Source organism: Rhinopithecus roxellana, chromosome 6, assembly GCF_007565055.1.
Source record: "Rhinopithecus roxellana isolate Shanxi Qingling chromosome 6, ASM756505v1, whole genome shotgun sequence".
In the NCBI taxonomy this organism is placed as follows: domain Eukaryota; kingdom Metazoa; phylum Chordata; class Mammalia; order Primates; family Cercopithecidae; genus Rhinopithecus; species Rhinopithecus roxellana.
The window spans coordinates 63,066,345-63,090,763 of record NC_044554.1 but is presented as its reverse complement, the minus strand read 5'-3'; the positions used below and the strand labels follow the sequence as shown (position 1 = coordinate 63,090,763).

General features: G+C 44.2%; 2 protein-coding genes across 3 annotated transcripts in view; both read left to right on the top strand.

Annotated features, from left to right (window-relative positions):
* The first annotated feature begins 824 nt into the window (after positions 1-824).
* CPA2 (carboxypeptidase A2) lies at positions 825-22,525 on the top strand. Its single transcript, XM_010378785.2, is given in 11 exon segments — positions 825-895; positions 2,848-2,890; positions 2,892-2,930; positions 3,581-3,715; positions 6,486-6,587; positions 8,554-8,652; positions 10,036-10,146; positions 11,229-11,319; positions 12,859-13,058; positions 15,494-15,578; positions 22,291-22,525. Coding segments are annotated over 11 exon segments (1,164 nt in total). The 3' UTR covers positions 22,479-22,525.
* The window catches only part of CPA4 (carboxypeptidase A4), a 43,079-nt gene continuing 31,633 nt past the window's right edge, over positions 12,974-24,419 (top strand). Inside the window, exon 1 of one of the 2 annotated variants that reach the window (XM_030933286.1) lies at positions 12,974-13,058. In XM_030933286.1, the coding sequence (XP_030789146.1) occupies positions 13,051-13,058 (8 nt within the window). In that variant the 5' untranslated portion in view covers positions 12,974-13,050. Of the gene's footprint in view, positions 13,059-15,524; positions 15,579-24,419 lie in introns of those variants that run through there. The other variant, XM_030933287.1, reaches the window with a different exon arrangement.

Below are 24,419 nucleotides of genomic sequence, written 5' to 3'. Positions count from 1 at the left end.
CCGGCCATGGTCTAATCTTTGTTTAAGAAAAAACTCGAAAGCAGAGAAAGAAATTTTTAAAGATATATGCCAAATGGTCTTCTTTGGATGGAAGAATTATTGATGATTAAAGAAAACACTTCCTTTTAATTCATACTTTTTATAACAAGCAACTTCATTGTTGCTTGTTATAGGAAATGTCATCAGAAAGACATTTTCATTTTGGGAAAAAGCACAGAAAGAGGGATATCAATTTGGTGTAAATGCAGATGGATCACTTTTGAGACAGTGGAAAATTGAATATTAAAAGGCCTTCTGTTTTGTTTTAATATAGAGTGAGGATTGGAATGGGTCACATCTACAGGGACACTCAGCAGATGTGAACTGAGTGATTGCAGTGTTTCAAGGTAAACATGATAAAAATAAACAAACGAGTAAGCTAATGGAATGTGATAGACAGGATGCCTGAGTAATTACTATAAATGCTCTGGCTTTTTTTTGTCAGAGACCCAGAAAAGACTAACCTCTAGGTCTATTAATCTGGCTTCTATCGCAGGGTAGCTAGTGGCGTTTTATGTTCTCAATCATAACTATACTGCCCTTGGTATGCTCTAGCAATTTTGGTCTCTTTACATCAAAGTTTGTTATCCTAGGAACTGAAAATGTACAGATTGGTGATATCACACAGGTGGATGTCTACAACCTTGAGAATTTCACATGCAGGTGGGAATTTTCCCATGTGGGAATTCACATGAGTTCTCAAAGGGCCAGCACATCACCCTCAGCTGCCATCCCTATAAATAAAGTTCAGGAAGGACTCTGAATTCTGGATTCCAGGAAAACCCATGGCCATGAGGTCGATCCTGTTTTTTGGTGCCCTTTTTGGGCATATCTACTGTCTAGAAACATTTGTGGGGTAAGTTATGCTTTCTGGTGCTTCTTTGAATTTTACTTACCTGATTGATGGAACCTTTGATTGTTACAGAGTAAATGGGTATAAGTGTTCAGTGTTTTCAGAGAAGTTCTCTTAGATTTGGGGATAAGTCGATAGTGGGAAAAATAGGAGTGGATGATCAAAAAAGAGATGAATGACACTTAAAGGTAAAGACAAAAGGGAAAACTGAACACACATAACCCTATTCTCTCTGTCCTTACTCATTTTTCCCTCCAGTGATCAGACTGTAGGCTTGATAGACATCAAGGAAAATACAGCTGTGTAGCCATTTGTTTCAGGTAACTCAGCTGGTGTCAAGGCTACTCTCTCACCTCCTCCTGCTCTTCTGGGCTTTACCATTCACATTAGCCCTTGTCCCCTACCCGCCGATCTTTAGATTCAGCATCTAGGCGGTGGAAACCTCATGAAGTGGAAATGCCAGGGCTATAGATTTCAGCTCAACTCCTCCTCTCCTGGCTTTGGAGGACTCATCTTTGCTCCGAAGTACTTTGCTTCATGATTCTATTAAGGGCTTTAGGCAGCATTTTTTGAAGAGTGTTCCAGGGAACTAAGAAAATAGTCAAATAAGTTTGGTTCCAGAAAGCCACTGGTCAAATAAATGTGGGAATCAGAGGGTTAAACAAACTGTAGGATTTCTAGGAGCTTTGGTTAAATCAGTGTTCATTATAAATCTATAAGAGGGGATCTAGGTTGCAGCATGTACCATTTTTTAAAATTATCAACTACCCACTGCCTCCAGCTTGCTTGCTTGCTTGCTTCCTCTCTCTCTCTCTCTTTCTTTCCCTCCCTCCCTCCCTCCCTCTTTCCTTCCTTCTTTTCCTCCCTTCCTTCTTTTCTGTCTCTGAGTAACTCAAAGAACTACTATTCTTCAGAACACACACCAGGAAATATGAGCCTACTGTATTAGTTTTCTCAGTGCCTTCCCATTTTAAAGGAGGACTCCTGGGAGTCCATGCATTAACCAAAAATAATGAGACTTAAATGGAAGAATTTTCAGACCATTTGTGGCAGATGAGCCTCAAAGAGCTCATGTTCCATCACTTCTGTATTCCACTGGAGTTCGTAGGAAATTGCATGGGGCTTGGTTTCAGAAGACCCATATTCTGGTCCCTGTACATGGTTCATTGTATTGATTCCTTCCCCACTTTATAAATGGTTGGGACAATGACTTAGGAAGTCTGCCTACTTGGAGAAAGGCTAGAAGGGAAAGCTCTGTCACCAAGGGAATTCTTCGTAAAGATATGTGCTTGATTGTTTTGAGATTTCTCTTTCCTGTTCATCCTTCATTCCCTATGAAGGGTGCGTGTGTGTGTGTGTGTGTGTGTGTAAAGAGAGGCATGACACATAATTTGTCAAGGTCCCAACTATCTCTGGCCATGCCCCATGTTTGGGTCACATGAATGGGGTTTGGGGATAGAACCGTGATACATTTTCAGTTGACAAAAACAAGGAACAAACAAAACCCCCAAAACCATTAAAAACAAACCCTTAGGTCTACCCACATATGAACTGTTTCCTCTTACAAGCGCCAAATTATTCCACTTTTTAAAAACTTACTTCTGAACAACAGGAATAGGCAAGTATTAAAAGCTAACACTCCACGAGCAGCAGGTGTTATTTGATTCATTAGCTAAGGGAAAGGTAACTTTAATGGCAGGCTTCCTGCTAGGAGCAGGTACACCTCTTCATTATTATTTAGATAACATTTCTTGGGAGGAAATAATGCCATTGTATCACCTTCTCATTCTGGCGATGTGGGTTTAGTATACTATTTATTAGTTTCTGGATTGTCACAGAGCTTACTGACCGTTGCATGAACCTGTTATACACAGAGACTAACAGGTGCAGAAAGCAACAGGAAACAGTGTCCAGGTTTTGCTTTTAAGGTCACATTTGTGGTTAATTTTCTTTAGAGACCAAGTTCTTGAGATTGTACCAAGCAATGAAGAACAAATTTAAAAATCTGCTACAATTGGAGGCTCAAGAACATCTCCAGGTATTTGATCTAGTGCGAGTTTCTGTTCCCAGAACGAATACAGTTAAACATGATTGAGATCTATTTTGGACTGTATTCTGACTCCCATGACATAGTGTGAAATGCTAACTCATGCAGCTGGGTACCTGGGCTCTGGTCCCAACTACAGGATACTGGGCAAGTCACCTACCTTCCCTGTGTCTCATTTTCTCATTCAGAGTAATGGTGATAAATATATCGTTCTTCTATCTCTCAGGTTTATTGTAAGAACGAAAGGAGATATCAAATGTGAAAGTTACTTTCAAAAATTAAGCACCCTTAGTGCATATTTCCCTTGTAAAATAATTTATAGCATTTATATCCTATTATTAAATGAATTGGATCACTAGAATCCCAGCTTAAAAAAACTGCCATCGTATTAATAATCTTTTCCTTCTGCCAGTTTTAATATCTAGCCATAGGGGCAGGGGAAACAATATAATGGATTTGCTGACACATGGATGTTTAAGAGCCGTTGTTGCAATATCATAGTGATTCCACAATGATTCCAAAACTTGTGGACTCAAGATAAAATTGATGCAAATTTATTTCTAGAAATCTATCAGTGCTGAGCTGTCCATTCCCCAGAATAGCCCATTCATTGCCTTGGCTTGGACTTTTATCCCTTTCAGCTTGATTTTTGGAGATCACCCAGCACCCCAGGGGAGACAGCCCACGTCCGAGTTCCCTTTGTCAGCGTTGAGGCAGTCAAAGCATTCTTGGAGTCCCAGGGAATTGCCTATTCCATCATGATTGAAGATGTGCAGGTAATTATGCCACGGACTCACCTTCCTGCAGCTTGCTGGGCCACATGAACGTCAGTTCAGTTCCATCTTCTTTCATACTTGAGTACTCTCTGCAGGGAAGGGACCTGTGGGTACCAATAGGACCTTCCAGCAGTCCGGGCTCCCCTTGCAAGGTGGGTAGGAGGACACTGTCTCTCTCCCTTTTGCATTTGGCACATGCAGAATATGGTAACAAAGAATTTAAGGGAAAGGGCAAAAGAGAGGCTACAGCATGAAATATAAAGTACAAACCAAAGGGTGTTAGGCAGAAGAAGGAAAAGAAGGAGTCTCACTCTGTCACCCAGGTTGGAGTGCAGTGGCACAATCTCGGCTCACTGCAATCTCTGCCACCCAAGCTCAAGCGATTCTCCAGCCTCAGCTTCTTGAGTAGCTGGGACTACAGGCATGCGCCACCACGCCCAGCTAATTTTTGTATTTTTAGTAGAGGCAGGGTTTCACTGTGTTGCCCAGGCTGATCTCAAACTCCTGGCCTCAAGTGATCCGCCCGCCTCGGCCTCCCAAAGTGCTGGGATTACAGGGGTGAGCCACTGAGTCTGGCTTGATTTAGTTTTTGTTTAGAGGTTAACTCAGGCCCTGAGCTCCCAGAAAGGTAAGATGAGCCATAAGACCATGCCTGCAAATCCACCCTGGCACACCTGCAGCATCTGGCTGATAGGAAGTCCCATTAATGCTCCATCCCCTTTCACAGTGGGGCCAGAATAAGGGAAAGTCATGACCGCAAAGCCTACAGGACAAGAAGAGGAAAGCTTGGTACTGGGGACCCGAGTGTTACCCTTTCCTTCACAATTACAGACTGAAATACATTGAGCAAGTGAGAGCTGTGCTTCCGGGCTGCCACTGATGATGGAATCAGGGACCACCTTTGACGCCTCTGACTTCCATCCAAGTGTTACTGGTGGAGGGTGTCCAGGTTCTTGGCGTCTTGAACAAAGAATTGGACAAAACGCACAAACAAAACAAGGAAGGAATGAAGCAACAAAAGCAGATATTTACTGAAAACAAACGTATACTCCACAGGTGGGGAGCAGCCCGAGCATAGGGGCTCAAAAGCCCATTACCGAATTTTCTGGGATTTAAATACCCTTTAGAGGTTTCCCATTGGTTACTTGGTGTACGCCCTATGTAAATGAAGTAGTAGCCTTCGATCAGTCTGATTGGTTGCAGAAAGCAGCCAGTCAGAGGCTGAAGTGAAGTTACAAAGTTATACTCCTATGCAAATGAAGACTTGGCTTGCAACCAACCTGACTTGTTGCGGGAGGGGACCAATTAGAGGTAGTTTCAATTTTTCATCTGCCATGCCAGAAAGAGGAGCGGGGGTAGGTGCAAAGGGATTAGCCCCTGGTCCTTTTGTTACTTGGGCATAGAAAGTTGGGGTTTTCTTTTTGATTTAGTTCTAGGGAGTCAGCCTGAATTGGCCTTAGGTTCCCTGCCTCCAGATCCTATCCTTCTGCCTCGCAGGGATGTGCTCTGTAAGACCTCATGGCAGCAAACCCTCATGGAGTCTCTGCTGTCTTTCCTGGGCTTTGTTGTTTCTGTGGAGACTATCCCCTTCCTGCATCGGCTACTCCATGCTGCTGTGGGGATCCTGGGCAGTGCTGCATTGACCTCTCTGACACAGAGCTCTTCTCCAGGCCCACGGGAATCTACCTGCAATGACTTAAGAGTCGAGGGATGGAAAGGGGCCGGAGGGGATGGTGGTTGTAGGGCTAAGGGGTGGCATGGGGAGTAGGAAAGAGCCGGAGAAGAGATATCTGGTAGGCACCAAGTCTCCAAGTTGGCAGTTTTTAAATGCAAAAAGCGTTAAACATTTTTTTCTCCTAATTTATTTGATGGGAAAAGCTGATTTGACCTAAACTCATTTGGGAGCAAAATCTGACCTGAACTGCCTCACTGCTCATTTGTTTCACTGCCAGAAATATTAATGTGCTTGAATACGGAGCAATGTCCCATGTGTAATACATAATATATATTTCCTATTACCTTTCTAAAATTCTCCCCTGAAAAAAATATCTCTTATTTGAAATATATATGGCCTCAAGGGTTTCAGATAGGGGACTGTGGACCAGCACAGAGAATAAGGAAGAAAAGGAAGTGGAGCAAACAAGACGCCCTCCCTCCCTCCCAGACAAACTGATGTCTGTCTCCTACGGAGTGCAAATACTGGCAACAGCTGGAGGGACTGATTTCCTCCCGCTAGCTCTCCAAACGCACCCGGACACGTCTCAATCCCAGCAAGGGACATAGTTAGGGCTCCCCAGATGCACAAAATTTCAGTCGCCTTGAAAATAGGAGCTGGAGTAGCCGGTGGCCTTAGTGCGTCTGCAGCAGAAACCCCATTGTCCCCGGGCCTGATTTAGCCGGAAGACATTTTGTAGCGATCGCCTCTACATCCCCTTTGGGGTTGAGGGGGCACTACCATTTGTTTTCCTCTGCTAGCAAGGGCGAGAAACTCCACCTAAGGGCTGGGGTCGCCAAAAGCCACAAGTACCCCAGGGAAGTGTGTCATTTTGCTTTGCACAAAACTGCAAAGAGCCGGCTGGACTGCAGCCCCCGCAGACGCCCATAGACTCAGTAGCACTCAGCTGGATCCAAACCCTCCGACCCTATAGCTCGAGCCGCGCTGCCCCCTCCGCTGTGTCCCAAGGGAATGGGGAAAATCACCAGGGGATCAGATCTCATGCAACAGATGGTTCACTCGCAAATGTCTATTTATTCACTTGAAACATTTCAGATTTCCCAAGAAATGGATAACCTCGTGGCTGAGCACCCTGGTCTAGTGAGCAAAGTGAATATTGGCTCTTCTTTTGAGAAGCGGCCTTTGAACGTGCTCAAGGTACACGGTGCAGGGGCGGTTCTTCCTCTCGATGCTTCTAGAATCCCCCTCCTCCCAGGCTAGCCAGCAGTCCCGGCTTGTGCTACAGAGCGGCTCCTTTTTATTACTTTTTATTTTTTTTTCTTTTCCTCCTAACCGGTCCTTGCTGGTTTTGAGTATCCACTCCCCCACCCCCGCCCGCTTCTTTTTCTTTCTCTCTGTTCCTGCGCAAGCTGACGCAGGTCTGCAGGAGTGAATTAATGCTCGCGTCCTGAGAGATGAGCTCCCGGGGAACCGGGGCAAACGCGCCAATAGGAGCTGAGGAAGGGGGAGGTGCGGTCCGGGGGAGGTTGGGGGCTGGGGGCTGTAATTCATCTAGCTGAGAGTTCTCTGCCTCCCTTCCCCTTCTCTTTTTTTTTCTTTCCTCTTTAAACACACACACACATACGCGCGCGCACACACACACACAAGCACACCAGTTAAAAAAGAAAAAGCACTAATTGCCTAAGCTGCATTTTTTCTTTTTCTTTTTTCTTTTTTTGTTTTTAGTTTTTAAAGAAGAGTTCTGGTCGTATGCAGAACAACTAAACCCTAAACCGCAAAGACAAATGCCCTGAACGAAGATCTTTTGAAAAAGGATATAGACGGAAAGAGGTTAGGGTTTGACGCCATCTCGTAACCTCTGACCGTCTTTGTGCACATAATTTCAAGCTTCGCACTTTGTCCTCAAAAACAGTGAAAATTACTTCCCCAGATTTCCTAGAAAGAGTTTGTTAAGAGAAAAAAAAAAAAAATTCAAAAAGAGGTAATGTCACAACTCCTCGCTAAATTTGGAAACGTTATGGCTGGGAACCAACTGACTAACTGGGACAGATGGATTTCTCCAGAGCGTTTTTCCCAAAGCAGGCCTGAGAGGAGTGATTTGCCTGCTTTATACCACAGGGATACATTTGCTAATGTTTACCTCCCTTCTTTCTTTTTATTTCCTCTACCCGCACCCCCCGCCCACCAACTGGGTCAGAAAACCCCAGATTCTCTTCCACCGTGGTCTTCCCTGGCCTTCCCTTTTCCGGGGTGGTTCGGCGGTGGAAGATGCTGTGTTTTTGAAAGTTCCTGCTTTTTACGTTTGAGCTCTTTAGAGGAAAAGGCACTTTTAACTAAAACTCTTAGAACTCATGAACTGTAATTTTTAGCAAGGATTTGCATTTCTCATTTACCTTATCTGCTGTGTTTAGAATGCTGCACAGAGATAGAAGTTGATGGTGCAAAAATAATCTTTTCCTCCCCATTTACTGATCCAATTGGCAAAGCCACTGTTTCAAATAAAACTAAGTCACTTAGATCATAAAATTTAAACTCTGGAAAGTACCTCCAGAGGTTTGCTATCATGTTTTTATGAAGGTCTCAAAAGGCTATCACAAGCATTTTTATAATAAAACACTATGATTGCATACATTTGGAAAATAGAGCAACAAAAGAAACAAAAAAGAAAAAAATCCTCGTAATTCTAATCCCACAACTATGGGATAATAGCTATTAACAATCTGTTGTATATTTTTCTACTTTTTTCTCTCTTTTCTTTTTCCTTTTCTCTCTTCGTCCTTCTCCTTTTCCTTTTTTCTCATATGTATGTGTGTATATAAATGAACTAGTTTCTTTAAAAATAAAAATGAAATCGTGTAATCCATTTTTTCCAATTTTCAGCATATGAAGATATTTTCCTGTCATTATCTACAACGATTTTTTACAAACATCGGAGAATTGTCTATGCCCCTCAGTCTGCATTTACACTTGCATTCGAAGAAGGGGACAAAAGAAAATTCTCCTTAAATGAGAGTTAGGCCACAGCATCACTGTCTGTATTTCCTTCTCTGTCAATCACATCAAGAACAGAGAGAGGGACAGAGAAGGATGGTCTGGGGTAGAGAGGAGGCAACCAGGTGCCATGGCAGTGGAGCCGTTCACATTGCCACACTTGCTTTTGCAGTTCAGCACCGGAGGAGACAAGCCAGCTATCTGGCTGGATGCTGGGATCCATGCTCGAGAGTGGGTTACACAAGCTACGGCACTTTGGACAGCAAATAAGGTCATTTTGCCTAACATTCCTTGCTTATTTTACCTTTCTGGGGTCAGGCCCACTGAAACCCATGACAGTCCCAGTGGTCCTGATGGCTGGTGCTCTCAGCCAAAACCCTTCTCTTGTCACACGGGCTGGCAATGAACCCACCCAGCCTTTTTTGGTATTGCCCCATCCAGCACCCCAGGCTCCTCCCCTTGGGCAGCCCACTGTGCGCTCTGCTAAAAGACACCACGATGTGGTGATTGCTGTTGAGTGAGAGAGGGGGGAAGAAAAAGACTCAGGAAGCTAAAGAGATGGAACGGGTGGCCAGGGAGGACTCTTGGGAGCCAGATTTCAGCATAAGAACCGACTCGAGAGAAACCACTTTGCTGCCTGGAACCCTGAGGGCTGAGGTGTGATGTACTAGAAATTTAAAAAATCATGAAAGGGAATCAGCTGGAAAATACAAACAGGTGCAAGAAGAGTTTAACCCACAGATCCAAAGTGGAGTTGGCTAAGGGTGTTTGGGTTGTTCTGAAAATGTCCCAACTTTGATTTTGAAGGTAGGGTGTAGTAAGATCTGTCTTCCACAAGTTTGTTGGCATTAGAGTCAGGACATGGGGCTGGGAGTGACCTAGTCTGGTATTTCTTAAGTAATTCAAAAATGACATGCTATAAATCAGAATGTTAATTCATGAGCAGAGGAAATCAATCCACATCAGATCGTTCAAGCATGTGCAACCACGTGCATACCGACTGATACATTTTTCCCTTCAATTAAAATGCGGTTACCTTTAGGGTATTATGAAATGGATATTTAACGGTTGAATAATAATGCCTTAGGATGGCTGAGCACAGGAAATGAATAAATTTTAATCCAGCAGAAACTTCAACTCAACTGCAGTTGATGGCAAGTAAAAATGTAATTCCTCAAATGGAATTTAACTGGTTCTTTGTGTCTTTAGCAATGTCTCTGCATATTTAAGTAATCTGATGTTTGTTGTGAGTTCTTTTGGAAAGTTAGCCCATGTAGGGGATTAAGGAATATGAAACAAAATTTCTTTGGTGCATAGGTACACATAAGTCACATATATCACTGCTCACTATTGCAAAATGTCTCACTGGAATGAACAGGAAGAATGTTACTGCTTTTGAAAGAGAGTAGATACATGATATCTGATTTTTACTCAGTAGAAGTAAATTATTTTGACTAGAAATAAAAGTATAGGCGCTAGCATATTCAACACATTAACATTGCAGGAGACCGTACTGCTGGGTGACTGGAAGACTTTCCTTGACCAATAGTGATCCCCGGTTCACATCTGGAAAAAAAACACTCCCTTACTATTCTGTCCTGTGTTCCTGACAAAAGGGGTGTGTGAGGTTGACATGTATCTTGTCTTTGCTCAGATTGCCTCTGATTATGGAAAGAACCCATCCATCACTTCCATTCTGGACACCCTGGATATCTTCCTCCTGCCAGTCACAAACCCTGATGGATACGTGTTCTCTCAAACCAAAGTAAGCCTGGATTTTTTTCCCTTCTTCGACAAGGACCTAAGGAGATATGTAGGAACTTCAAAAGTAAAATAAAAGTAGTCATTCGTTTCTTGATTTACTCTAAATGGAATGCCTAATTTCTCAGTAGTCGCCCAGAAATGAGGGATAGAGAAGTGGTTATAATCACTTCTTATTCCAATGCATGATGTCTTTACATGTTGCCTCAGCCAGAGCCCATTTCAGCTGTTAGGCTGGGCTGTTAGAGCTCAGTGTTCACCGTGAGTCATCTAGGAGATTTGTTCCAATTATCTCTGCGTTTTTTGTGTTAGGATTGATAGAAAAGAGGAGGCGGATGTTACCTGCTGGCAATTAGATTGCAGTAGGATTTAGGTGGGCAGTACAGTGCATCTAGCGTTTTACTTAAAATCTGTGGGAGAAATCCTCCGTAATATCACTAAAAAGAGTTACGTAGTTTTTTTCCCCTTAAAATCTCATTACAATACACTATTGTAGCAACTGTGACCCCACATATATTCAAAATGAATGACAGCTTCAAGTTTATTTTTAGAGAGAGCTAACTACAGTAGCGTTTTCAAAGACATTTTCAAAGAAACTCATACTAATACTAGTATTCATCCCATGAGATACCATATGAATCAAGGGTTCCATTGTCAAGTCTAGGAAACACCACCCACCATATCCGTTTCTTAGAAGTTCATAAAAAACAAGACATTAACAATCCTTAGAAGTTCTGAAGAAAGTTTACCAAGTTAGCCCTATATTTTCCCCCAAATAGTCTCATCACAGAACCCTTTCTTCTGCTTTTGGTTGTTGCTGTTGGCCTTGGACAGAACTAGGGTTCCATGACACGTGTTTGGCAGGTTCATTTGAGGAGATGGGGGTGTATTCATGTCTCACTTTGGTGAAATGACGGAGAAACTCCTAGCAGAACCTGTATGAGGACTGTCTACCACCGCCCCAACCAAGGGAAAGGAGTGTCCCAGAGAACTAGGGAAATTGACAGAATTCTAAAGGAACCTTCTGATCAGGCTGAATGACCCTCTTTCTTTTTTTCCATGTGCTTTTTGGGTGGGATCTGACAGAATCGTATGTGGCGGAAGACCCGGTCCAAGGTATCTGGAAGCCTCTGTGTTGGTGTGGATCCTAACCGGAACTGGGATGCAGGTTTTGGAGGTAAGCCCTGGGACTTGCCCCCAGGGATGGTCAACCCGTGGTCTGGCCTACAAACTGGTTCAGATGGCCCTGCAGTGCATCAGCTGGCTAAGCCCATCCAGGATTTAAGCCATTTAAAAACCTCTTTGAAAACACTTAACTAAATTCACTTCACAGGAGCACAGTACTGTCACAGAGCACTGAGCAGCATTTAATATATTTTGTCTCACATCTTGGTTTTCCCACAAGCTGTTGCCTGGTTAGCCTTCTGTGCAGCCGGAGCAAGACTTTGCACAATGGCAGGAGAACTCGGGAAGCCCTGAGCCAGCCACTAGAGGGGGTTAGGATCTATTCCGAGGAGAAGCATTACATCATCTATGGATGCTTCGAGAAAGAAAACTAAAAAGAAGTACGTACACACAGGATGAAGAAACTGACTTTCAAAACAGATTCAAATATAAAATGTGAGCTTGCTGCCCTGGCTTTGTGACAGCTCTTACATTTTGGAGTTCCGTGGCAGGCTAGTTAGGGGCTCCTTTATGCCTTCAGCCACTGGAGAAAACCCCTTATGTCTCACTAACCATAGAATTAAAAATTTTTTCCCCCTCACTAGGCTATGATAAGATTGAGGTCAGGAGCTGTGTCTTTTTCACTGAAGTATTCCTAACAGCTAGCACAGTGTCTGCAATGCAGAAGGCAATCACTACGTATTTGTAAGACAAATTAATTAATTAGAGTTATGGAACTAAGATAGGACGTATTAGAGAACTGCTACAGGATACGGATGAGTGGCAACTTCATTCATTGCTTTTACAGTTCTTTTTTTTTTTTTTAGGTAGGGGAAAAATAAAGCACAATACTGAGCCATGGCCCACAGTTCAATGTCAATCCTCCCCAATATTATTTTCATTAAATCATTTTAAAATAAGGTGACATTTTGTCTGTATCACATGGGGAGCCTAGGGAATCCTAACCCCTACTCATCCCCTGGAAGTTTCTCTAGCAGTGAGAACCCTGGCCAGGCCTACAATGGACCCATTTCAGGGGTCTTGAACCACTCTAGTTGCTGAGACAATCAAGGCCAAAGGTGGCCTTGTCAAATGTAGTCATGATTTCCTCACTGCAGAAAGGGTGTCAGAGGTTCCTTGCATTTGTGGCTTTGTGCCTTGGAATTACAGAGCATAGAATCTTCTACTCTTGGACTCTAAGAATTGGATGAGATCCCAGAAAATGAACTTGCTAAACTCCCACCCAATGCAGGAATTCCATCTATAATATTAAATCTAGCTTTTCTTCCAACAACGCCTACAGAGAGGAGATGATCTAATTAGATGGCTCTTTCTACTGTATAGAGAAACCATATTTTTTGAAGAAGAGATGTGTCCAGAATCACTTCAGTTAGCCTTTCTGACTATAACCTTTGGAAGACACTTGATCTAACACAATGACAATCTTGCCCTGACTTCCAGAGGAGAAAATTGGTGATGCATGGTGACCTCCTCCCTACAGTGTCTTCTTAGAGCTCGCTGTCCTCACTGGGCTACTTCTGCATCTCCCCAGGACCTGGAGCCAGCAGCAACCCTTGCTCTGATTCATACCATGGACCCAGTGCCAACTCTGAAGTTGAAGTGAAATCCATAGTGGACTTCATCAAGAGTCATGGAAAAGTCAAGGCCTTCATTACCCTCCACAGCTATTCCCAGCTGCTGATGTTCCCCTACGGGTACAAATGTACCAAGCCAGATAACTCTGATGAGCTGGTGAGTTTCTGAAACTTAATTTCAGCCCAGCAACAAACGTGCATTGTGTGGTCAAGTAAGTTTCAGGCATAAAGTCATGCCCTGAGGCGGAGGTGTACCATTACAACGATGAATGAGACATAAAGTCAGACACAGAGAAGATTATGAAATGCAGCCAAAGGTTTGAAAGACTCATTTTGAACTTTACTAAACTAAGTTTCTTTGGGAAATAGAATTCATGAAGTTGTTGTTACCTTAATCTAGATGAGCAGGAGCCTGGTTTAAGCATAGATTCCCAGAACATGCTTTTCCATTGCATATGGGGGAGAAAACCCTCGGATTTGGATATGAGACTCTTGGATTGGTAGTCAAATGCTCTAAGCTGAGCAATTCTGCTTCTCAGCAACTTGTCTTATACTTTCCTGGGGACTTTGGCTCTATGATCTACCATGATGATGCACTGGTGTATGATGCTGGGGGTAAAATACTCACTTCCCTAACTTGATACCTTCTGTCACCCTTCCTGTTTCAGGAATAAGCCAACTGGCCCCAGCCTTAGATCAGATGGTGACATCTCAGGAGGCTATTCACAATTGAGCAAGAGCTATCCCCAGCTAAAAAGAATGTGCAAATATTTCCAATTTGGCTTTTAGGCTGGATTTGTGAAACCCATATGTTAGAAATAAGCCCAGAATTGGAACCTTTTTGTCAATTTACCTTCAAGTAGATTGTTGTCTGCAGCCCCACGCAGAAATAGGCCATATTATTCCCATTCAAGTGTGCCTTTCATCTCATCAGTTAGATTTGAGCTCTGTGAGGTTTTGATGGCGAGTATTACCATTCAAGGTCGTATCAGGGAAAAAGAATGTTCTAAAATGTTCTTTTTTTAGACCTAGATGACCTTAAATTATCTAAACCTGGTGCTCAAACCTCTCGCAGATAGTCAATCTAGGCTATGATTAGATGGCTTCCTGCCTTCAAGGGAGCCTATTCTGTGTCGGGGAAGGTTGTTAGGTTGTTAGTGTTCTTCTTTACAGAGAGCGAAATCTCTGTGTTTTTCACCTATCAGCCCTGGTTTATCATCTGGTTCTACTGAGCAAGCTTATTTCCCTTTAAGAGGTGAATCCACTATTACTTGAAGACCACCAGCCTGCTTCTTCTAGCTCTTATTTCTTCTAAATAGCCTCAATTTCTTCAAGCATTCGTATTATGGGCTCAAGTTCCCTTACTATTCTGGTTGTTGTTTTCTGAATATGCTTCTTCAAGGGTGGTGTCTTAATCTGTTTGCATTGCTGTAAAGAAATATCTAAGACTGGGTAATTTATTAAGGAAAAAGTTTTATTTGGATTATGATTCTGTTGGCTGGAAGACTGGGCATCTGGTGAGAGCTTCAGGCTGCTTCCCACTCATGGAAGGCAAATGGGAGCTGGTATGGTGCAGAGATCACACGGTGAGAGAGGAAGCAAGAGAGAGTGGAGAGGTGCTGGACTCTTTTTAACAACCAGCTTTCGAGGGAACTAATGGAGCAAGTACTCACTCCTAACTGTGAGGACTGCACCAAGCCATTCATGAGAGATCTATCCTCATGATCCAAACACCTCCCATTAGGCCTTGCTGCCAGTATTGGGGATGAGATTTAAACATGAGGCTTGAGGGAAATAAACATCCAAACTACAGCAGGTAGCTCCCAGAAGTGAATGTGAAATGTGTGTTGTGGGCTACCCAGCACAGAGCAGAGTGTGACCATAACTACCCTCAGCCAGACTGTGCACTTCTGCAAATTCAGTTGAGGATCACATTAGTTTTTTGGCCGTAGCCCTGTAATGTTGACTCATGTCGGGCTCATTGACAAGAGTAACCCCCAGGCTCTCCAAGGATTCGACCAAGCCAGGTTTCCCCCATCTGGTAATCGTACAGTTGTTTTCCTGGATCCAAGTTCAAGACCTTACATTTATCCCTGACAAGGACAGTAAAGCCTCAATCAGTCAAAATTGGAAGCCTCAAATAATGGAAAATATTTTTCTGAGCTCTACTTCTTGGAAAAAGAGACAGCCATAGGGAAATAAGCCAATGTAGGGATCTAGTAAAAGAAAAGTCGGCTTCCCACATATGTCCTGGGGTCAGTCCACATTCTCTTTAGACCCCTTAAATCTACCCTATTTCTAGCCACACCCCTGACCAGGGAGAACTGGTGGCAAAATAATGAATCCATGAGTGTTGCAAACACCAGGATGATCACATAGACAATGAGGACCTTCATGTTGTATTTTCAAAGCCAATGGAAGTGAACTTGTGTTTACTTCCCAGTGAAAATGGTTGAAATAAAAAGGGTATTGTGCCTTCACCTCAATTAACTGGAGCATTAAGTTAGAGCATTCTATGTTCTGCTGTTGGGCAGCTGATCTCCCAAGAGACAAGTGTTATCTGTCTACCTTTCTTTGGTTCTCTTACTCTAGAGTGAAGTGGCCTAAAAGGCTGCCCAATCTCTGACAAGCCTGCATGGCACCAAGTACAAAGTGGGACCAATCTGCTCTGTCATCTGTAAGTATCCAGTGTGCTGGAAGTATCCAGTGTGCTGGAAGTTTTTACGAATGACCCATTAAGATGGCAGGCACCGTGTGAGTTTGGGCCAAAGCTTTTACATGCCTTTATGTGAAAGGGATAGGTCTTCATGCATGGAACCCAAACTTCCCCAGTTTCCCTCCGTGAATCTAGTCTCCTCCATGAGATACTTACTGTGTGATGGCCGGAACAAAGGACTCCCTAAGTATATGTTTTGTGCCCTCTCCTGTGCTTGTTCAGATCCTTACAGCTCACTCTCATTCTGTAGAATTTCTGTATCTAAAAATGAGCCTTTATCAAGACCTGGCTCTGTTTTTTTTTTTGAGATGGAGTCTCGCTCAATTGCCCAGGCTGGAATGCAGTGGGATGATCTCGGCTCACTGCAACCTCCACCTCCTGGGTTCAAGCACTTCTCCTGTCTTAGCCTCCCAAGTAGCTGGAACTACAGGTGTGTGCCACCATCCCCAGCTAATTTTTTGTATTTTTAATAGAGACGGAGTTTCACTGTATTGGTCAGGCTGATCTCGAACTCCTGACCTCAGGTGATCTGCCCACCTAGGCCTCCCAAAGTGCTGGGATTACAGGCATGAGCCACTGTGCCTGGCCTAAGACCTGGTTGTTTTATTATCTTCCCTTTCCTGGCTAAGAGGGGCTCATGCCTTTAGAATTCCATGGACTGTGGGGGCAGAATGAGTGTGACTCTTGAAGGGACCCAGGTGGTTCTGTGGATAGACTCTGTTGGCAGCCACATGTTGATGCAGAGTATGTGGAGATGGAGGAGGAGAAGTCAGGAATAGCGGCAGTGTGAGGAATAAGTCTGGGGAGCCTGCCGTCAGACTTTCTAGGCCCTCCTTTTCCCCAATGGATTGAGATAAAAACAAGAAACGACTACAGCACTTTGAGAAATCCCAGAGCATGCTTGTGCAGGTTCTGAGTCCTTCAAAGGCACGGTCCCTTCCTTATGGACAAAGTTGGAAACTCAGGACCACACAGTTCCATGCCCAGGAGTTCTCTAGTGCTTCCATGCCCAAGGATCCTTTGGAAACCAATGCCTTTAATAGGCACCCATTCTGTTGTTGTTGTTGTTGTTTTTGGAGATGGAGTTTTGCTCTGTCACCCAGGTTGGAGTGCAGTAGCACCATCTTGGCTCACTGCAATCTCCACCTCCCAGGTTCAAGGGATTCTTGTGCCTCAGCCTCTGGAGTAGCTGGGATTACAGGCACCCACCACCACACCCAGCTAATTTATTTATTATTTATTTATTTGTATTTTTAGTAGAGAGAGGGTTTCACCACGTTGGCCAGGCTGGTCTCAAACTCCTGACCTCAGGTGATCTGTCCGCCTCTGCCTCCCAAAGTGCCAGGATTACAGACGTGAGCCACCACGCCTGGCCACCCATTCTGTTTAACAGACTTTTAAATTAAGCATCTATTACATGTTAAGCATTATGCCAAGCAATGGAGACATAATGTGCCCACAAAGAACTCTTTAATAGAAGAGATGAACAGGAAGGCTAGTGAGCTTTTGTATTATGTGTGCAATAGTAGGGTATACATGGTACGGAAGTATTAGAAAGTAGGGGGATTTGATGGAAGCAGAAAAACTTCATGTAGGAAGAGGGTAGGGTTGTAAAGACTGATCACTAGGAAGATAGAGAAGGAAAAAAAGGATGGGGCATTCTCACAGTCAACAGCATATGCAAAGGCATAGAAGTATAAAACTGCATGATGGGTTCTGGGAGCTACAAGGAGGTTGAGATTGCTGAAACGAAAGAGGGAGAAAAGGGAGCTGGGGAAGTTCAGGGTTTTGTGTGCCATGGTAAGGAGTTTAGGTTTAACCCAAAGGATTCTAAAAGCCACTGGGGGGTTTTCAGCAGGATGGTGAGGGAATTGAGGCATTGTGTTTAGCTAAAACATAGCAGCAGTGTGGATGGAGTGATGAGGGACTGCAGTAGAGACATCCCATAGGAAAAGGAGGAGGAGTTCAGGTGAGAGACGATGGCCCAAACTACAGCAGGGCCAGTGATGATGGAAGGGATTTAGGAGGTAAAGCCAAGAAACTTTGTCATTTATTGGATGGGGAGAGATCCTCACTGAAAGTCATTGAGTGGTGCCAGTCACTGAGGGAGAAGTCCAGGAAGGTGAAAGAGGGGTGAGATCGCAAAGATAATGAGTTCAACTGTGGACATATTGAGGCTGAGCTCCTTGTAGGGCATTCAAATGGAGATGGTCTGTAGGTTTTGGACTACATGCCCTGGGATTCTGTAGAGAGAGAGATTTGGGAAGAGTCGGTATAGAGCGGGTGGTTGGACCAGTAGAGCAGGGAGAACATTTGGAGTGAGAGGAACCCTGGGCAAAGCAGGGAGCAAGGTGTTAAGCCGCAGAAGGGGTTAGCACCAAGGGCTAGGCAGAAAGGCAGAGAACCCTGGATGTCAGAAACCAGGGGAAAAGTAATTATTGAAAAGGAGGCAGTGGTCACCAATGGTGAAGGCCATGAAAAGTCAACTAAGATAAGGTACAGGACATTTTCCGCTGAATTTTCATCACTAGTTTACTGGTGACCTTTACCCAGAGCAGTTTCAGAAGAGTGGATAAGGGAAGGAGAGCAGAATGGAAGCCTTTTTTCTTTTTGAGATAAGAGATGTATTTATTGACTATGGGAAAGAACAAATAAAGAGGGAGAGGTGGAAGATACAGGAGAGAGAAGAAATGACCAGTGCAGTGAGGTTCCAGAGCTGGGGAAAGGAGGACAGGCAGAGGTGGGCAGAAGTTGTGGCTCAGGATGGAATGAGAGAAGCATGTCTTTGGATGTGTTGTGGGCTTGGATGTAGCCACAGCCATAGGAGGGGTGATGGCGGGAATCATGGGAATGCACCCTTGCCAGTCATGGTTTTCTTTTTTTGAAACAGAGTCTCGGTCTGTCACCCAGGCTGGAGTGCAGTGGTGCACTCTTGGCTCACTGCTACCTCCGCTTCCTGGCTTCAAGAGATTCTCCTGCCTCAGATTCCCAAGTAGCTGAGATTAGAGGTGTGTGCCACCATGCCAGGCTAATTTTTGTATTTTTAGTATAGATGGGGTTTTGACATGTTGGCCAGGCTGGTGTTGAACTCCTGGCCTCAAGCGATCTACCCACCTTGGCCTCCCAAAGTGCTGGGATTACCGGTATGTTCAGCTTTTTAAAATTAACATCATTTCCTCTATAGTTTTATGAATTTACATTATAATTTTTGGTTATTCCATAATGTTGCTATATCCCGATTACTGAGTCTTTGGATTGTTTCATCTTTTTGCTAAATAGTGCTACTATAAACATGTTTGTATAAACTCCTTTTTCTCTTAGATGATCTTTTTGGAGTATATTCCTGAGGCAAGATTGTCAAGTTAAATGGAATGAACAGCTTTGGCGCTCATATTACTTTTTTTTTGTTTGTTTTGTTTTTTTTTTTTTTTGAGATGGAGTCTTGCTCTGTCACCCAGGCTGGAGTGCAGTGGTGTGATCTTGGCTCACTGCACCCTCCTCCTCCTGGGTTCAAGCAATTCTCCTGCCTCAGCCTCCTGAGTAGCTGGGATTACAGGCGCCCGCCACTATGCCTGCTAATTTTTGTATTTTTAGTAGAGACAGAGTTTCACCATATTTGTCAGGCTGGTCTCAAACTCCTGACCTCGTGATCTGCCCTCCTCAGACTCCTAAAATGCTGAGATTACAGGGATGAGGCACCACGCCTGGCCTCTTGTTACATATTTTTTACGCAGTTCTCTGGGAAGACTGATTTGCTTACAGTTGCTGAGACCTTTTCAACCATGTTCCACATGGGATTGTCCTCACTCTGATCAGGGATACCCCCAGGGAGAAGGGCCTTCTGAGTGGTGGCAGTGGGGACAGAGGATGGACCCAGCTTGAGACATGATGGCAGCTTAAGATTGAGGAATGAGTGCGTTTGCTTGGCAGCTTTTGAGTGGAGGCTGGAGTTCAGAGTGTCAGCCGAATAGCATTGTGTATCCCCGGACCCCTACATAGGTCTCAGCCATTTTATTACAAGGAATCTAGCTTTTCATCCATCTTATCTGAAGGTATTTACTAGTAAGATAGACCTTGGAAGCTGACGTTTAGTATGTTTTCTTTGGTGAGGTCACAGAAATGGAAGATATTTCCAATAAGCAGATATTGGACAGGTGTAGGCTTTGCTGTATGATCTTTTGGAGCCCGACTATGAATGGCCCGGCAAGTTCTAGCTGCATCATTGTCCACAGCTGACTCTTATCCTGGCCTCATTCCAGCTGGGACAAGTTCTACCTGTAAGCACTAGTTTTAATTCAGCACTTTTTGCTTCCTGCCCCAGGTCAGTATGCAGCTCTGGGCAGAACACCTGCCTTACTCCACCTAAAAGGTGGCCATATGGTTCTAGTGGGTGAGGTATTTCCCGGGCAGCTTCCCATCTGGAAAGGGCTTTGAGGAGTTGTGCTATAGTAGGTGTTTGGTTCAGAAGTTGTTCTTTTTTTTTTTAATTTTTTTTTTTTTTGAAACAGAGTCTTGCTCTCTCACCAGGCTGGAGTGCAATGGGGCAATCTTGGCTCACTGCAACCTCCACCTCCCAGGTTCAAGCAATTCTCCTGCCTTAACCCCCCCGAGTAGCTGGGATTACAGGCACGCACCACTATGCCTGGCTAATTTGTATTTTTAGTAGATGTGGGGTTTCACCATGTTGGCCAGCTGGTCTTGAACTCCTAACCTCAGGTGATTCGCCCACCTTGGCCTCCCTAAGTGCTGGCCCACTATACCTGGCCCAGAAGTTGTTCTTTGAATTCTTTCTCAGATAGGCATAGTGGGGAAATAAAACACAGAGCTTGAGTACAGAGCCCTGGGTTTGAGTTATAGCACTGCCGCTTTGGAACCAAGTAGCCATGGTCCAGTCACTTATTCTCCCTTGGTTTCTTCATCTGTGAAATAGGTTGTTGAGAGTTTCAAAAGATACGTGGAATACAAGTGTTCCCTAATTCTAAAGTACTATATAAACGACGATTGTTCGTTTCCTGGTGAATGCTCTCCCACAGGTAACTCCGATCCTTAATGTGGCCTAACTTTTTGATTGCATCCTGGTCATTTATTGACAATGATAGTTATAAACATAACTGACATTTATTGAATGCTTATTCTACATACATTATCCTAGCTCCTTCACTTAATATCTGTTTTTATTTTATTGTTTTATTTATTTTTTTAGAGATAGGGTCTCACTCTGCTGCCCAGGCTGGAGTACAGTGGCAGGATCATGGCTCACTGTAGCCTGGACCTCCTGGGCTCCAGCAGCCCTCCTACCTCAGCCTCCTGAGTAGCTGGGACCACAGGCATGCGACACCACACCCAGCTCATTAAAAAAATTTTTTTTTGTAGAGACAGGGTCTCACTATGTTGCCCAGGCTGGTCTCAAACTCCTGGGCTCAAGTGATCCTCCTGCCTTGGTCCCCTAAGTGTTGGCAGAGAGCCACGACGCCTTGCCACTTAACCTCTTAATCTCAGTTTCCTCATCTGTAAAATGGGAATAATGTTAGTACCTACCTAGAGATTCATGGACCAGTTTAACATAGAGCCTAGCACATTGAGGACACAGCCAACTAGTGTCATCACAACCATTATGCTATTTAATTCTCACTGCCCTGTGAAACAAGTAGTAATATCATCCCTGTGTAACAGGTGAAGCATCTGGAAACAAATGACTTAGTTTAGGTCACCCAGATAATGATATATAGGGTTGGGATTTTATCTGAGGCCAGTATTCTGTCTACAGTGGACCTCTTAGTGTGATTGGCTGTGTCACGTAGCCACACCAAAAGGTGTGAGTCGGTAATTTTGGTCCAGGGAGGATTCAGTTCAAATCCGCAACCATTTAGTATTTATTATTTACCAGGCATTAATTTCCAAGCTGCTCTGCTGGGTGAAGGCAAAGACAAAACTCATGGGATTTGACAATATCAATTTACAATATTAACCTCTGGCCCTATTCTTTTCTGGTACAACCTCTCTGGTCTTTCCAGCTCCATTCTTCCACCATCTGTGCCCTAGCCAAGTCCTCCTGTGACCTCTAACTGCCCTTCCTGGGAGGGGCCACAGGGCTGGTCCATTGCTCGGCTTTTCTGAGTCATGACTGATTCGTAGGTTAATGCCATCTTCCTTCATCATCTGTCACATCAGCAGCCACACAGATCTCAGGTGCACATTACTGTGTTGGCTGAACCCACTACACAGAGGTGCCAGACATGCGACTTGGTAGCAGAGCAGAGCCTGCCACACCCTTAATGCTGAAAGTCCCCTGAGGATAGGGACCGAACCTCTTACTGCATTTATAATCCCTCCACTCCCACTAGAGAAAACCATGTCTGTACCTTCTGAAGAAGGAAGTGGTGTGGCCTACCTAAGGTGGAGAAGAGGCCACTTAGGATGGCGTGGGTAAAACCACAGGCTCCTAAGAACACCAAAGGAAGGCTCAGTTCAGTGTCCATTGAATAACACCTTTTGCTTTTCAAATTATTGTATTTTTTCATAAATGTGATCCTCTACTAAACTCTTCCCCCTCTTACAGTTCAAGCGTAGGGGCCTGGCTTACCTATGAAGGTAGAATTTAATATAGAGGTTCCATTGCTGTGAAGGCTAGTGGGAGTCACGTAACCAAACTTTATTCTCATTTGTCCTTCAGACCAAGCCAGTGGAGGAAGCATTGACTGGTCCTATGATTACGGCATCAAGTACTCATTTGCCTTTGAACTGAGAGACACAGGGCACTATGGCTTCCTCTTGCCAGCCCATCAGATCCTTCCCACAGCTGAGGAGACGTGGCTTGGCTTGAAGGCAGTTATGGAGCAGGTGCTAGACCACCCCTATTAGGGCCCTGAGGAAGAAACAAGAGCCATTAAAATCTCTTTGGTTTGAAGCAACGTTGGGTTGTATTGTTTATTTTTTTAAGCCTGATCTGGGAGCACTGTTTCTCCATTTTCTGCTTCCCTCAAACACAGCAAGTCATGGCATTGTACCCCTTCATCTTTTTAAAAATCCATCCTGAGGCCAGGTGTGGTGGTTTACACCTGAAATCCCAGCACTTTGGGAAGCTGAGGTGGGAGGACTACTTCAGCCCAGGAGTTTGAGACCAGCCTGGGCAACATGGGGAGACTTCATCTCTAAAAATAATAATATTAAAAAAAAATCCATTCTAAGCAGAGTGCTCCCAACATCATTTGACAGTTTTATTTTTTCTTTTGAGACGGAGTCTCGCTCTGTCACCTAGGCTGGAGTACAATGGTGCGATCTCGGCTCACTGCAACCTCTGCCTCCCAGGTTCAGGCAATTCTCCTGCCTCAGCCTCCTGAGTAGTTGGGATTACAGGTACCTGCCACCACACCCAGCTACTTTTTGTATTTTTAGTAGAGACAGGGTTTCACTATGTTGGCCAGGTTGGTCTTGAACTCCTGACCTGAAGTGATCTGCCCGTCTCGGCCTCCCAAAGTGCTGGGATTACAGGCATGAGCTACCGTGCCTAGCCCCATTTGACAGTCTTTTATTGTGTTAAATTATATATAAAACTTACCATTTTGACCATTTTTAAATGTACAATTCAGTGACATTAAGTACATTTACAACGTTATGCCACCATCACCATCATCCATCTCCAGAACTTTCCTATCATCCCAAATGGAAACTCTTCCCCATCAAACCATAACTCCCCATTCCTGTTGCCCTTTAGCCCCTGGCAACTACTAGCTACCTTCTGTCTCTATGAATTTGCCTATTCTAGGTACTTCATATAAGTGGAATTAAACAGTATTTGCCCTTTTGTGGCTGGCATTTTTTTATTTTATTTTATTTAGCATAATGTTTTCAAGATTCATCCACGGTGTGGCATGTGTCAGCCCCTTCATCTTAAGAGTGCAGCATTTTAGGGCTAGCAATGGACTTTCAAGTTCATTTATTCAGTAAATACTCATTAAGCAACTGCACTGTGCCAGGCCTTGTCCCAGGTGCTATACCTGGTTCCATCGTTGCCTTTGGTTTTTCCTTTCCTGGTGTGTTGTGCTGTTTTATGAAGACTGGTGGGGCAGGGCATGGTGACTCAGGCCCGTGATCCCAGCACTTTGGGAGACTGAGGTGGGAGGATCCCTTGGGATCAGGAGTTTGAGATCAGCCTGAGCAACACAGTGAGACTCCGTCTCTACAAAACAAAACAAAACAAAACAAAACAAAACAAAACAAAACAAAACAAAACAAAACAAAAAGCCTGTCATGGTGGCAAACATCTGTAGTCCCAGCTACTTGGGAGGCTAAGGTGGGAAGATCACTTGAGCCGAAGAGTTTGAGACTGCAGTGAGCTATGATCGCACCACTGTACTCCAGCCTGGTCGACAGAATGAGACCCTGTCTCAAAAAACAAACACACAAACTGGTGGGGACCCAAGCCAACAACATTCCTTTTTCCTGGTTGCCCCCCTGTCGAGCCTCGGTCTCAGGTTGCACACAGTTTCTCTTTAGATATTGACTTCTGTTGGGGATTTAGGTTTTCTTCATGTGGATGATTTTCCCTGGGAGAAAAAGGGAAGAACTAAATTTCAGCCTGCCTAGAATTCTGGGTCCTTGATTCTTCCACTTCACATCTCTTAGATCTGGGTCTCAGTTGTTCTTGTTGCTAACTGCAAAGCTAACATCGATCTCCTGACACTGAGCCCACGCTTTGTGGTGGACAGGGTGGGTGTAGGAATTCAGTTTAAGTGTTGAGAGGACAGAAGGACCCTGAGGGAGCAAGAGGAGATGATGGCCCCTAACTCCACAGCTCCTGAC